Source organism: Trachinotus anak, unplaced genomic scaffold (assembly GCF_046630095.1).
Source record: "Trachinotus anak isolate AG129_WGS33_773 ecotype Australia unplaced genomic scaffold, CSIRO_AGI_Tana_v1 ptg000001l, whole genome shotgun sequence".
Classification (NCBI taxonomy): Eukaryota; Metazoa; Chordata; class Actinopteri; order Carangiformes; family Carangidae; genus Trachinotus; species Trachinotus anak.
In genome coordinates, this window is record NW_027273852.1 from 24,443,192 (window position 1) to 24,459,371 (window position 16,180).

At 43.1% G+C, this 16,180-nt stretch overlaps 1 protein-coding gene across 2 annotated transcripts; it reads left to right on the forward strand.

Moving 5' to 3' along the window:
- Window positions 1–24: 24 nt before the first annotated feature.
- LOC139625269 (ribosomal RNA processing protein 1 homolog B-like) lies at window positions 25–15,172 on the forward strand. 2 transcript variants are annotated; one of them, XM_071485119.1, is made up of 17 exons: window positions 25–180; window positions 964–1,223; window positions 1,681–1,763; window positions 3,394–3,451; window positions 3,555–3,640; window positions 4,495–4,556; window positions 4,645–4,774; window positions 5,731–5,795; window positions 6,337–6,536; window positions 6,856–6,956; window positions 7,754–7,851; window positions 8,395–8,414; window positions 9,791–9,934; window positions 10,775–11,901; window positions 11,988–12,161; window positions 14,206–14,272; window positions 14,774–15,172. In XM_071485119.1, exons 2-17 carry the CDS (start codon window positions 1,097–1,099, stop codon window positions 14,989–14,991), a joined length of 2,760 nt encoding a protein of 919 aa, XP_071341220.1. In that variant the 5' UTR covers window positions 25–180; window positions 964–1,096; the 3' UTR covers window positions 14,992–15,172. The 2 variants fall into 2 exon arrangements, with proteins under 2 accessions (XP_071341220.1, XP_071341211.1); XM_071485110.1 differs by having other exon boundaries at window positions 30–180; window positions 835–1,223.
- Window positions 15,173–16,180: the final 1,008 nt, after the last annotated feature.

Here is a 16,180-nt window from a genome sequence, read left to right on the forward strand (position 1 = left end):
TCCTTTCCGCTGCTCTGACGTCATCCCGGGTCCTTCTGCCGTGTAGATGGTTGTTATGGTTGTTGTTGTTGTTGTTTTCACAGAAGAAGAAGGAGCCTGTTTGACACAGACGAGTTCTATGGTGAACATTCACAGTCAGTTTCTGTTACAGTGCCAAATCACAGCAGAAGTCATCTTAAGGTACTTATATATACACACACACCATATATGATATATATCCAGACTGCCTCTGGAGTTACTGTGTACTGAACTCATAATGAAATTAGCTTTATTTTGTTGTTTGACTTCTATAATGTCTATAATGTTTTATTCTGTCGAAATACTGTACTCAGATGGTCATTCTTCAGTCAGACTATGACCCCGAGTTCATCTCTTAATTACCTGTATTCTCCACATTCATTCATGATATTCAAGGTATGTATTTCGCAGGCAGACAGATGATAGTTAGTCAGGTGGCTGAGCACTCAACCAGGACTGCTTGTGTAATTAAAGTGATTTAGATATTCTCTACAGCATACAGGACATGCCTCTAAAGTCCCAGGTAACAATTGTGAGGCCTTGAAAACAGCTGTTCAGCCTCTGATGCTAAGGTTCTCTCCAGACTACAGTCCAAACCTAAGACCCGCAGAGCCTCTTCCTGCCCCACAGGCAAAGATCCAAGCGTGGTGAGGGAGGTGGTGGATGCTGGGAGTGTTAAACACATCATTGTAACTCAGCAATAATAATACAATCATAAATTAACACGACATGCAAAGAACAGACAACGATAACGGGTCTAATTACAGTATGAAATATACATTTAAAGTTCATTTTTTGTGTGTTTGTTTGGTTTAGGAGATTTAACTCTGGTCTACACTCCAACATAGTGGGTTGCGATAATGCACTTTAACCCTGGCTAACCTTGGTTGTGTGGTTGTCGCCAGCGTTAGGACGTAAAAAAGAAGGAAAGCTTTTTTCCTGCAGTCTCTGTCCAGTCCGGTGGTGGCGGTACAGCACCTCAGCGCTGGTTTACAGCGGAGAAGAAGAAAGAGGAGGAAACGTGGGGAGACGCAGGGAGCGACGTAGCGGAGGAGTCCCCACGTGAAGCTGTGTGAGCATGGCGTCGACTCAGGAGCCGGAGGTCCAGTTCGCTCAGAAGTTAGCCTCCAACGAGAAGTCCATCCGAACCAAGGCTATAAAGAAACTGAGGAAATACATTAATGTCAGGTCACAGAAAGCGACAGGTAAGCTAGCCGGAGCGCGTTAGCCAGTTAGCTCTGACTTGTTAACAACAGCTCAAGCACAGAGCAAACGCCAAACTAGCATTAAGTCTGGTTTGTAAACTGAAAAGCCAGTAAGGACGCATTTTGGTGACGATGATGATGATGATGAAGAACCGGCTGTGTGACAGGTTACTGGTCTCAGTCTGACACTTATTCTGGTGTTATTAATGTTAGCTAGAGAGCAGAGCACACGTGTGGAGGTAAGTCAGCTCTTGGCTCAGAGGCTCGTTTGTACAGCTGATCACCTGTTAGCTGTAATGTAGCACAGATAACCGGATTGTTAACTATGCTAACTGTTGCGACATGATATTTTATTTTGAAACACTGTCTGACTGTCAGAAACCTAATTGATCGATCATCACTGCGTTCGACTTTGTATGTGTGCACAGTTAACGTGCAGCCTTCCCCCTGTGTACAGGTGGGTTCGCCAGTGATGAGTTGCTGAAGCTGTGGAAGGGTCTGTTCTACTGCCTGTGGATGCAGGACAAACCACTGCTCCAGGTGAGGGTCTCCTGCGTTGTTTCTTGGTGTACAGACCTGTGTAATGGGTGAACATGTATGTGGGTGTGTGCAGAGGGTTTAACACTATACACACAAGGTCACTTTTCCATTAAATTTACACTGGCAGTCATACAAGAAACATTTCTGTAACACTATAAACAGGCTGAAGTGTGAATAGAGTCGTGACAGGTGAATGGAAGAGCTGCAACAGATAAAGGTTAAATCTACAGAGAGAGGGAATAAATACATGTATTACTTTAAGTGACATCTCTTATGCGATTATATAACAATTATATAGTGTTTAATAAACCAGAGATGACTCACAGTATTAAGCCACAGTAATCTCCTTCACTGCATTCTCAAAGTGTGTAGTCTTCCGTTTTAAATAAAATACGGCGACATGTGAGCAGTCATGAGGTTCCCGGGTTGTAGGACTTTCCTCTGTCTTTCTGCAGCAGCGACTGTGTGAAGTCATCACAGATTATTTGTGGAGTTTAAACGCTCATAGACGTTACTGTCATAAAGGATGTCAGTCATGTTTTGTGTTGTAATGTTGTGTCTGCAAAGAACTTCACAGGCGGGAAAAGTCTCTTTCAATCGAATAAAGATGAAGACTAGGTGTGTGATTTGTGCTGTGTGTGTCAGTGTAAACATGTTGCGTTTTTAAGTTGTTTTTATGCATATGTTTCTTTAATTGTAATTAATGTTTGTTTCATTTATTTAGTTGTTTCTATTCTTATTATTGCCTTCTTTACTGTCATAAACACTCATTTCAACAGTCAAGTTTAATGATCAGTTGTAAAATGTCATATTGCGCATATCTTCATAGAGTTGAATGACTGTTCAGTATTAATGTGCAGCTCTTTTATAAATCAATTAACCATCAGTGATTTTTTTAAATGCTACAATCTCTGGTTCCTTCTCTAATGAGGATCTACTGTTTTCTTAGTGTCTTAGAGTTTTTTTTCCATAATTTATTCATAATTCATGGATGAATTATAAACAAAAATATTATATATATTGCATATTAATTGATGATGGAAACAAACAGTAGTTGTGGCCCAGTATCTGTCAGAGACTGTCAAATAACAGATCTGAGCTGTCTGGTGCATCCTCTCTGCTATTAATCATTATTTTCATTATTGAGTAATTATTTTGTATTTTTTGTTATTTTGTAATGACACAAAATAGTGAAAATGTGTGTAAAAAGTTCTTTCAGTCCAAAGTGACCAAATATTCATAAAAATAATATTTTTAACTTAAATCTTCGCAGTTAAAAATGTGGAACTAGAAAATATTAAATAACTGTTGATTAGGAGATAATTAAAACTATCAATTAATAATTAAAAAATGTAATTAAAACTGTTGCCTATTAATTGTGCTGATTGATTGAATTGGTAAAGTGAACAGCTGCAGAATGAGCGTTGACAAAAATGGTGATACACGTTGTTATAATAAAAACAATATCAGTTAAAATAGATATCTTATAGATTTGTTATTGGCCTCTTGTGACCAGTGCTCTTGACAGCATCTTGATGGGGAATGGAAACCTGTTTTAATTAGAGACATTTGGATCTGAGCTCCTCATAGACTCTGAGATGTGAACGTGTTCAGTTCTCTTCATCTTTAGGAGGAGCTGTCAAAGCAGATCTCCACCCTCATCCACAGCTTCCACGATTCTGACGGACGTAAGTTTCCACACTTGATTTCATAATCTCACTTCATTTAATAAGAGCTAGGACCATTAGATAATGTCAGATGAGAGCAGCTCTGTGGTTCTGTTCGCTGCAGAGTTTTTATACCTGGAGAGCTTCCTGCTGACCTTCAAGAGAGAGTGGACCGGGATCGACAGGCTGAGGATGGACAAGTTCTTCCAGGTGAGTGTGAGGAGAACGAAGACTGAGTTTTACCTTTTTAAAGTGGCATTTGAACTGAGATGGTGTACTATGGAGTAACTGAAGAATTTGGGTTAAAGGTGTAAGTGACTTTATCAGCTCCCCTCATTAGTGCAAAACACACATTTAATGATAGAAATTTTTAGATGATAGAAAAAGTCATTTGCTGTATTATATGAACTAAACTATCATCTACCAACCAAGTCATCATCATAGAAGTAAGAGTCATAATCAGCAACTCTCAGTAGTATTGCCCCAATCACATTTTTTGCTGCAGATACCGATCATCTAAGAGTGAGATCAGCTGATCCACAGCTGATACTGATCATCTTTTGTGTTTTGTTATAGCAGCTGGTTTAGTGGTTGGTCAGTCTGCTTAGCTCTGTAGTGAACTGGGACCTTCAACAGGTGCCTCACTGTCTCACTATCTCTCTGCCTCACTGTCTCTCTGCTTCAGTGCCTCTCTGCCTCACTGTCTCGCTGCCTCTCTGCCTCTCTGCCTCTCTGCCTCTCTGCCTCTCTGCCTCTCTGCCTCGCTGCCTCTCTGCCTCTCTGCCTCTCTGCCTCGCTGCCTCACTGCCTCTCTGTCTCACTGTCTCACTTCCTTTCTTTGCTGAGCAGCAGTCTGACAGTAATGATAGATGAACTACGTGCTGGATGTGACTATGGATAAACCAGATACAGAAAGAAAAGGACCAGGTTCATGACTTGCAGTGGTTTAGCCTGTATGAAAAAACAGGTGTGATCGCACTAACAGTGGTCTACAAATTAAATGACAGTAGATCTTCTTATAATCTTTATTCTCCTATTGCTAATTATCTGTTTTCCTCTAACAGCTGGTTCGCTTCATGTTCAGACAAACGTTTGAGTTGCTGAAGAAGAGAAGCTGGGAGATGAGGTGACGTGTTGACATGTCTTCTGTAAAACCTTTGTGATCTGTTTGTATCAGACTCTGAGGTGAGTAATCGTTGACTGTGTCTCCTCAGTGTGGTCTCCAGGTTTCTGCAGCTGCTGGTGGCTCAACTCCTGCAGAGCGACAGCGCAGCGCCCAGCGGGCTGCAGCTCCACATCCTAGACCTTTACATGACTGAACTGGCAGCTGTGGGCTCAGCAGAGGTACAGCACCACCACTGGACCCAACACGTCCAGTGCTGCTGTTTTGCTTGCCTTTGATTCTGGAGAAATTGGATGATAGCAGGAGCTGGATTTTCTGTTTTAATACTCAACACACTGAGCTGCTTAAACGAGGAGTTATATAGAAGCTGCAGAGGCTTGGTGCTGATGTAAGAGGAAATTGTTCCACCTTTATGAAATATAATATGTGCCCTCAGGGGAGAAAAGCAGAGAGGCAAATCACAACAAAGGAAACCTTTACATAGACAATCACTTGTTGAATAAAATATGTAATGATGAGTTAATTGAGACATGGACTAAAGGTTGCTCGGCTGTAATTAGAGCACAATGTTTTAATGACTATAAAAACTGATCCAAAAAAAACCTCCTTTTGTTTTTATTAGATGTTTTTAAGTGGAGCAAGTCTTCAGTCTTTAAAAGCATTTAAGCATTCTCCTTAAAAAGAGGTCTTGGGAAGTAGAGCTGGATTTAAAAAAAAAAAAAAAAACATTTTCCAATTAGTTTCAATTAAGTATTGATTCTTAAAATATTGATCTTTGAATTTGTGGCTTTTCTCAGTCAACATGTTCCTCCGATCTAAGTGATGTGTCTGCACAGGTTACTTGTTGTAAGGTAGTGCCTCAGTCCCTGAGGCTGTAAAACAGATGTCAAAATTCAAAAAAATAATTTTACTGTTCTTTAACTTAGGCTAATTAGCAGAGAATGCATCATGGCAGACTTAAATGGTCCAGGAGGTTTTTATTGTGGAGCACACTGAGCTGGCCTTTCCAAAATTGAATGAGCCATACTTACAGCACCACCATGAAACTAACAGTGTTTTGACCTGATGAAGCACTCAAACTAATAAGTGATCAAAGTGCTGATCCGCTCATCAAAAGTTGGATCATGAGGAAACACATGAACGCTGTCCTGATGTGGTCGTTGTTTTGTTTCCACAGCTCACAGCTGATCAGAACCTGACGTTCGTCGAGCCGTTCTGCAGAACAGCAGCCAGAACCAAAGAGTGAGTCCACACAGCTGCCACTGCTCCACTGTCTCTTACACTGATCAGCTGGTTAGTGGAGCCGCACCCATTGATTGGATGGTGATGTCAGCAGTGATGTCACAATCAGTCTCTGATCTGATTCTGTCGTGTTCCACACAATGGTTCAGGTCACACACAACAGACACACAGCTGCATGAAAGACGGTTAGTGTCAGTGTCAGTGGTCGTTGTCACAGTAAAGTCTCAGGTTTTTTCCTGCAGAGTCACTGATGTGGTTTTCAGGATTTGAGGATGGGGCAGGGTTTGGGATTTTGTGTTTCATGGATGAAAACCTGACGTCTTCTCTGACTGTTTTCTTACTGGCCACAGTAGAAACCTCTGACAGGCTGCAGCACACAACAGAAACAAGTTTAATATAGATCTTTATGTAGATGATGCTGTGTTTGAGAGGGACTAGAGGACTGACTGGTGGTCCAGGTCTGAAGTGGGACAGACACAGTGAAGCAATATGTCTTTGCTCATGTTCTCCTCCTCTGCTTCCTCTGGGTCTGTCTTTCCAGTCGCACTCTGTTTGCAGCCATCTGCAACAGCATCTTCAGCACCATCATCGACCAGGCTCCCTTCGCCATCGAGGACTTGATGAAAGAGGTGAAAGCAGCTGAGGACTCAGAATCAGAGGAACTGTCTGACCACGAAGACCAGATAAAAGAGAGAACCAGCAATACACTGGGCAAGAAGAGCCCAGGGAGGCAGATGAATGGTACGTTTAAAAGACAGAGAAACTGATCTTCTCCCAGTTCTTCTTCTTCTAAGATAATCGATAATTAACTTCAGCTTCTCTAATGAAGCAGTTCAGGAAACAAGGTCATGGAAAACCTGACAGCTCAGTTATGTATGTGCATGAATAGTCAACACTGAACCTGTGGGAACATTCGGACATTCAGGTGTGATGGACAGGGACTGGGTTATGTCAACAAGTGTCTTCTTAACTAAAGAGACAGAATATAATGGGCTTTAAAACATGTAATAAGTGTTTTTAGTATGAATGAAGTCAATATATCTGGTACTGTTGTTCTCAGGTGGTAAATCAGATGAGGAGGATGAGGATGATGATCTTCTTCACTTCAACAACTATGACACAGAGCTGCCGGGTGATGATGACATTGGACCAGTTCTACAGGTGAAACGTTCTTTTCCATTTCAGATTTAACCTGTTAGAAACAAACTAAGCTTCATCCTGTTTGTCTTCACTGCTGAGAGCTTGGGGGGGGGGGGGGGGACGCTGTAGATGTGAATCTGTTGTTTTGTGTTGTTAGGTTTGGAAACTCTCTTAGGTGTCACATTGTCCTTGAACACAACATCAAAGCTAAAACCAGTTTCTCCCCTCAGCTCTCAGTTACACTGTCTAGCAGACGCATACACAGACAGCTGTGGAGGACAGGTCCCCACATGTCCTCTACAAATCAAATCAAAATGGCGACATGCATTCAGGAGGAATTACAACACCTTTGTGTTCCTTTGATGAAATGTAGAGTGAGGGTAACACTGGACCTCCTCACAGCCTCACTTCAAACTTCACGTCCATGTTTGTTTTCCTGCTCTTACGCAGCTGGTGGGTCGCTCACCTGAGCCTCACCTACGCTCTCTGATGACCAAGGTGACGTCACTCAGACCTCTGTATGGTGGCGGACTCAGAAATATCAGGACCTGATGGTGTTAACATGACCTTAATGATACAGCAGGTCAAAGCAGGTTAAAAACTTAACACTGACTGTGAGGAAACTGATGATGTCACTGATGATGTCACTGATTGACAGGCTCTAAGTCGCTGGGATCAGAACTCAGTTTCTCAGTGTTAGCAAATGTTTCATCAGGTGGATGATGATGATGACGAAGGTGGATGATGATGATGAAGAAGGTGAAGGTGGAAGAAGATGATGATGATGATGATGATGATGATGATGATGTGTGTTGCAGTTTGACTACACAGCTCTGGCAGAGAAACTGTTGGAGTTGTCTGGTCGGAGAAGCACACCGAGTCACAACAGACAGAGACTCTACAAGATCATCAAAGTGTGAGTAGTGACTCTGCTGTGTCTGTGTGTGTAGGCTGGTCATTAGAACAGACTGAAGGAGTGTTCTCAGTCCTCAATTGAGGACAAACTAAAAGACTAAACTGTGTCTTTCTCTTTATAAGTTACTGTTGTGATCTTTATTCTGTTCAGCTTCTGCCGGAAACATCTCGCATCATCTTTCACAACAAATGAGGAGACCAAATTTATTCTGCATCATATAATTTAAAGAAAGACTCTTGGCTATTAATAAATAAGAATATTCCATAATAAAGGTGTCTGTTTTCTCATGTGTATCATTCAGTGTATTTAAGATCTCAGCAGTAGATGTGAACCAGGGTGGAGCTGATGGTCGTTGATCTGACTGATCACTGATGCCTTCGCCAATGTCCAGATGATATTAGCTTGTTTTCCCATGAATGTATTAACTTATTATTGTTATTATATGTAGTATGAAATTAATCTAATATTAAAACTGCACTGACCTCTGCTTGAATCCAAACTAATGCATTTTCTTCTTCTCTGTCACCTTGTGTTGAACCTCAGGCTGCGTGACCTCGGTGAAGGTAGGAGGTGATGTTTATGTTTTTACAGCTGGTAACATGAATGTGTCTGCACTGAGTTCACTTTGTAAACACTCTTCACACAGTCAGCACAGCAGCACACACTGTGGATCACTGTGGTTCACTGGATCACTGTGGGTCACTGTGGATAGCCGTGGTTCACTGGATCGCCGTGGTTCACTGGATCACTGTGGTTCACTGGATCGCCGTGGTTCACTGGATCACTGTGGTTCACTGGATCACTGTGGTTCACTGGATAGCCGTGGGTCACTGGATAGCCGTGGGTCACTGGATCACTGTGGTTCACTGGATAGCCGTGGTTCACTGGGTCACTGTGGGTCACTGTGGGTCACTGGATCACTGTGGATCACTCATTCATTCGTCAACACTTGCATGTGTATATCCTCTTATAAAGCATTACATCTATGTTCAGAACCAAACATTAGTGAGATTTTCTACATTCTGATACATGTAAAAATAAACTACATGAACTCCTCACCCACAGAAAACACTGAGCTTTAGTCTGTAAAAGTCTTGTGCCAGGTGAGGGAAAGGGGCAGGTGAGGCTGAATCCAAGACAAGATGTAACAGGGACAATGTGGCCTTCCTCCCCAGATGTCGCTTCTCATGGAGGTGGAGGTCTATGACCAACAGTCACATGATCAGATCACATGATCCTTCATGGACACAGTGATGCTGATGTCTGGAGATCTCTGTAGGAAACTGTCAGGGACAGATCAGGCTGCAAAAAGATTCTTCCTCAGATGTATTGAAGGGAGGACATGAGGATGATGATGATTCTGGATCCAGAAGACAGGGTCCACTAAGACCTCAGTGTTTCTTTAGCAGTAGCTCTCATACACATGAGCTGTGTGTATATTAAGGGTGTCACCATTTAAAGAGGAGCTAGAAACTGCAGATTAAGTTGTTCAGGACATTAAACCACTGATGTGATGATGAGCTGTCAGAGGAGAAGACAATGGTCTAAGATGAAAATGAAAGAATCGTGACACCTGTAATATAAAGTGAGTGAAGAAGTGTGTGTTGCACCACTCATTCATTCTGTGCACTTCAGTCTTTAGAAGCAGATTGCAGCTGGTCTGATTGATTGTGTGAGGTACTGATAGGAAGCACAGGCCACTCAATGAAGACGTGACAGTTTTCCTGTGGTAATGAATGAATAGACACCGGGGACCCATGCTGCCTGTTGTTGTTCTCAGTGACACAGTTTGACAAATGTTGTCAGTTTTGTGTTACAGGAGTTAATCCTGGAGTGTGTACATCTGAGCTGTATCTCATGTTACCAATTAAAACCAACTGTAACATCTATGAAGACAGAACTACACTCTCAGATGTTCAGACCTTCTCCCTTCTCTCAGGCATCTTTCCTCAGGATGAGTATCCAGAGGAGGTCTCCACAGACGAAGATGATGAAATGTTCGGCAGCAGGAAGAGGATGAAGAGAGGAGGGGGTCACATGGACAAGGATGAGGAGGGGACCCCAGCAGCAAAGAAAAGAAAAGGTAACACAGGTGTCAGAGTTTAAGGATTAAAGATGTGGTCTACATGTACAGGAATATAGGCTTAATGTGGGTGATGCCATTTCCTGTGTGGAGTCAGTTTAAATGAAGCAGAGCTGGACATGTGGGCAGCAGAAGAGAACTTAATTAACAACATGTCTGTTGACGTTTTTTTGTAATGAACATGTTCATTTCTGTTATGTCCTCTTCTCTCACCTTGTTAGACAGGTGTGTAACATCATGCAGAAACTGCCACCACCAGGGGCAATTAACCTGTTTCATGTGCATCAAAGAAATGTGCTGTAGGAGCTTTACATCCTCTCCATGTTTGTCACCATTGAGACCTTCGGACAGTTGAGGCTCTGGCCCTCAGCTCCTTCACTCAGAGATAAAACAACAACATTAAAGCTCCAGGTCTCAGCTGTGATCTGAGCAGTTCCACATGTAGGAGCTGCAGCCCTTTAAACACTGAGCCCAGAGGTCAGGGGTCACATGACTGCACTGACACATGAGGGCTGTGAACCATAGACTGGTGGATCTCTCCCTGAGCTGCTGCCTGTTGGGGAAGGGGTCTCTGTCTGTACTCTGGTCCTCAGATGGTGGGTGGACTGAGATCAGCTGACTGACCATATCCTCACATCACTGTCCTGATAGATGATGACATGTCCAGTGATTTTGATGAGTGAATCTGCTTCTGTAGATGCAAGTGTTCCTCATCATCATCAGTACACTACATCAACCAATCAAATCTAAGATTCTTCTAATCAACTAAAAATCTCCACTGAATGAGTTCTGAGTCGTTGACGTGTGAAGAGTAACTGATCTGTGTCTGTGTCTCTGCAGGGAAGAAGAAGGAGACATCCTCACTCAACAAGCAGGGGACAGACAACAGTGACCCAGCAGACATAAACTCTACTGATGAGGAGGAGGAGAAGAAGAAGAAGAAGAAAAAGAAGAAGAAAGCAGGAAAGGGTGGGAATGCAGGTGGTGAGGGGTCTGAACAGGGACAGACTGTGGCTCAAGCTCCAAGTACAGTCAAAGGGCCTGAAGAGAGTCCACAGTGTCCTCCCAGCTCCGTCTCATCTGTGAGAGTCACAGCTCCTTCACAGGGTCAGACACAAACCCTGCTCCTCTCTAAGGAGAAGAAACAGTCCTCAGTCACAGTCACAGAGGAAACCAGCCAACCACAGCCCTTCACCACTGACAGCAAGGACCAATCACAAACCTGTTCGAAGAAGAAGAAGAGGGACACCCCTGAGCCTGAACCTGAGGTCGCAGAGACAGGGGAGCAGCAGAGTCCTGCAGCAGATGCTCCAGTCTCCGGGAGGAAGAAGAAGAAGAGCCTGGAGGTTGAGTCACAGGTCAACAAAGAGGCAGAGATCAAATCAGAGATCGATGCTCTAACTCCTGCCAAGAAGAAGAAGAAGAAGAAGAAGAAACAGAGCCTCAAGGCTGAGGCGCAGGATGAGGTGGACCAACAACATACAAACACTGAGGTCACATCTGAAGCATCACCACACACTGCTGCAGTGACACTAAAAAAGACAAAGAAGAGGAAGAAGACACCTGAAGCTTCACCTCCTGTAGCTGAAAGCGCAGTGACACTGCTGAAGAACAGGAAGAAGCCTACAGAGGAAGAGGAGCGAATGGCAGAGGAAACCCCTCCAGTGGAGGCGGAGAAACTGATGTTTGAGATCACCATGACAACACCAGCAAGGAAGAAAAAGACTCCAAAGGCGACAGGAAGCCAGACAACTGAGGTCAGAGATGAAACCCAGCTGCAGGTGGTTGGCAGTGTGGATGCAGAGCTTGCATTAGGTGAAACCCAGGCGGTTTCTTCCTCCAGGAAACCGAAGAAGAGGAGGAAGATCCCTGTGGTGTTTGAGTTTGAAGCCGATGAGCAGGAGGCCGCACTGGTCAACGGCCTCACAGATGAAGAGACTGTCGACAAGAAGACAAACGTGGGAAATGTGAGTATGTGACAAGGTTAGAGGTGAGGTGAGGTGTCTGATCACGCTGAGACTTTACTGTCCTCTGAAATGATTTCCCTCCTCAGGACGCTGAAGAGCTGTCCACACCTGTGAGCACTAAAATGTCTCCGAAGAAGGCGAAGACCTCAGCATCTGCGTCAGACTTCATCACCTTCCAGAGCAACACTGTGGCCCCAACACCACTCTTCTACAGGACCAAAGGCAGCTCCAGCACCCCCCAGTCCAGCAGGAAGTTAAAGGTGAGGAACAGCCGAGCCTGAGAGGGTCACTTCACTCAGATCACAACACATTGAGATGTATCTCAAAACCTGGACACACAAAACCACAGCTGTCTGTTTGGTTAGAGCTGAGCTGGTCAGTGTCATGGTGGACAGTGGTTTCCTCCTCTAAGCTACTCCGTACTTCAGGGGTCAAGTCTTTACTTCATCTAACACGGTGGTGCTGTAGACCAAAAATAAAGAGGACAGCAAGATCATAAGAGACATCAGCTCTGAGTGCAGCTTTATTTCATTCACTCTGACTTGTTGTGATGTTGGTGATGTTTCTAAAAGTTGAATGAAGCGATTACACCTCCAGAGCACTCAGACACATCCTGCCAGTGACGACCAGCTAAAGTATAATCTCTAACATCAGACATTCCTGAGATGATCAAAGGAAGGAACTCCTCCAGTGCAGTCATGGGGAAGGATGGGAACATTGTGTCCTGTGGTTTGAGCAGAACTGACCTGAGGCTCCAGGTCCCAGCCGGGGCCCCTGTGTTAAGCGTCATATCTTAGCCAGGGCCGTCACAACATCACATTTCACTACACAACTACTGAAGTCAATAGAAAACACAATAACAATATTATCACAATATCTACAGAAAATTTTAAATGATGATCTTATTAGTCAAATTCATCTTTAACATTATTCATAGTTTTTTGTCAAATGAATCAGAGATGAGTGGAGGTAGAAGAGTCTGTAACAGAGAATAGTGTACAGTGATCAATGATCCATAACATCTGTCATCACCATATTATCACATCTGTATTATTAACACCACATTAGTACTTCATTAAATATCAGTTATCATCAGTACTGGTGTATCCAGATTACTAAATTATCACATCAGTCCTCAGTCGTCATGGGTCAGACCACACCCACTATCTTCATTTTGATCTCAGCTACACACCTGTGAAGTTACTGACAGTATCTTACATGGTAGTGATGCTTTCAGTGAGAAAAACTGTCCACAAACACTGACACACACACATACACACACACTTGCCAAGTACTTAAACCTCTCTGTGGTAGTTCCTGCTCCAGCAGGTGTCTCCAGAACTACATGTTGTGACCTCATTTATTAGTTTTTAAAGAGTTGGGAGGATGTGACTTGAGCAGGAACAGTCGAGCACAAAGTGTTCATGTCCTTTAAATAAAAATATAATTCCACAATTTATAAGTCTGCCACTGGAACTGTCACGTAAGTAAAAATATCTACGTGTTATTACCTGACAACAGTAACACTGACAACAGCTGTAGCCGAGCTGACAAGACTGAGGGCATGTGGGGGTGTGATCAGTCTGGGGAGGTGTGTATCTCCAGTTAAAACAAACACACTTGCTGATGACAGTAACTTCAGACTGAATGTGTTTAAACTTGACCAAGGTGACAACTGTAGCAACCACATGTTGTCACAGCTGGTAGGAGCCCTGTAACCACGACAGATGTTCTGCTAGCTACTGTTAGATACTGTTAGCTACTGTTAGCAAGTGTTAGATACTGTTACTACTGTTAGCCAGTGTTAGCTACTGTTAGCTGGTGTTAGCATAGGTCCAAATGTGATAACTCCACATGAACCAACAACAAAGAGAAGTCCTGTGAGCTCAAAGACAGACAAACGGAAGGCGCTCGCTCACTGTATCACTCTTCATTACATCCTGGTTTCTCATGTGTGGAGACAATCACCATCACTTCACTCAGATTGTCATATATGACTCCTCTACACTTTATCCGGGTTTACCCACAAGTCGTTGGTATGTTGTAATGTTTTCTCCTTCATGGGTCACCGGGGCTAAGTCTAGCAGTATAACAGAACAACAGATACGATCTCCAGAGGCAGGTTTTCCAGCTCCAGCTCAGGTTGAGTGAAAGATTTTGTACCACTTAAAAATAAAATTTTTTCTCAAGAAACTTTCTGAAATGTTAGTTAAACGTTCCTCCTGGTTGTGCAGCCCAGTTGTTGTTGGAATAATGTTGTACTGTATGTGACTTTGTGTTCTACTTCTTGTTTTTATTCCACAGAAGAGTCAAACACCCAGATCAGAATCTAAGAAGGTGACATTTGGTCTGAAGAATAACAGAACAGCTGGTAAGAGATTTCTGATCAATAATGGATATGTATTCATTGTGAAATTGTATATTTAGTCAAAAAGTCATTAAAGAGGTGTTCAGAGCAGAAGGGTGGGGGTGGGGGTGGGGGATGGGGGATGGGGGGTGGGGGTGGGGGTGGGGGATGGGGGATGGGGGATGGGGGCAGCATCTTCAGAGAGAGAAGTTAGTTTATTGGGCCATGGACAGATGCCTGAGGTCACACCCACACTAGTACGTTCATTTAAAGATGAGAACAATCTACGACCAGCTCTGCCCATACCAACACGCCTGAAAACACACATCACATGACCGTTCAGGTACACTGGGCATGTGCATGCAACTTAAACAGGAAATAGATTGTCCACTCCACTGATGGTCACCAGCTGCTTTGTCCAGCTGCGTATGTACACCTATACTTTGATGTGGTCAGGCTCAGGTGTCAGACAGGTCACTGGTGTAACTGTGTTGTTTGTTCCTGTTTTTCCATGGCATCATGCAGAGTTTAAGAAGACTGATCGCAGCCTGCTGGTGAGTCCAGATGGGTCATCACGAGTGGCCTTTGACCCAAAGCAGAAACCCAAGTTTGGGGTCTTAAAGTCTCCGCCCACCCCATTTTCCAGCACCATCAAAAAGACACCCAACGCCAACAGGAAGAAGAGTTTGAACACTCCAAAGAGCACACCTAAACGACGACCTTCGGCAGCAGATTTCTTCTAAGCTCCCGCACTGACAGACTGGAGATACAGATGTGACACTCTGTGAACTCTGTAATAACAGACTGCTAAAACAAATGCTTTGGAGAGAAGTATTTTATGTTTAATTGTTAGTGTTGCGTTTTGCCTCTTTGAGTGACTTGATGTTTGAATAAAGTTAAGTCATTCCAGCTTTTCCAATTTTATCAACTGTTCAGTTCCTTTGTGATTAACTTTGATGCAGAATTGTATTTTGCTTTTTATGTGTTGATACGAGGACCATCCTTGATGGGTGTATTCCATCTTTACAGTCAAATTCAAGGTGTTTCTGCAATTTCAAAGATTCAGTTCTAGAAGTTAAGGGGATAAGTTCTAGACTCTTATGTGAACTCAGGATTCTGACTTTAATCCATAGGGTTTCACAACGGGTTTTCGTTCTGACTTTGAGTTTAAGTAAAAGGCCACAACCAGAAGACCTGAGGGGTCTAGAAGGTTCATAGCAGATCTGATAAATAAGTAGGACTGAGGCCATTAAGAGCTTTAAAAAACAGCAAAAGAATCTTGATCAATAATGAAGCAGACAGGCAGCCAGAGCAGAGACTTTAAACTGGTGTAATGTGGACTCTCTTTCTGGTCTTAGTCAGCTTTGGGTTTTGGAGCACTTGTGGTTGAGATAGATAGATAGTCTTTATTGTCATTGCACAGGTTCACCTACACAATAAAATTGGATGGCTGCAGCTGTAGGTGCAAAAAAAGACAGCTAAGAAATTTCTTCTTCAGGAGACCAGGAAGCAGAGTTGTACAACAGTCAATCCTGCAGGTAATCAAGCAGTGCGGTACTGTCTGTTTTGGATGGAGAGAGAAACTGTCACTCTGGTGATCTTCACATGATAAAACACAGTTTCTAATGTGGGACTTGAAACAGATGTTTTTCACTTTAATTAGGTTTAGTGCCAGTGTTTCTCTCACTGACCTTCAGAGCCAGTGACCAAGATTTCTGCTCTGTCCTGATGGAGCTGTGGAACATCCTCTGCCATCCATACCAAGCCTATAAAAAGTATTCACCCCCTTTGATGTTTTCCCCTTTTATTGCTTTTACAAATGGAATCATGGTCAATATAATTAGCCTTTTTGACAAGAATTTACAAACAAAATCTCTAATGACAAATTGAAAACAACTTTCTACAAAATAATGTTAAATAGAAATATATAAA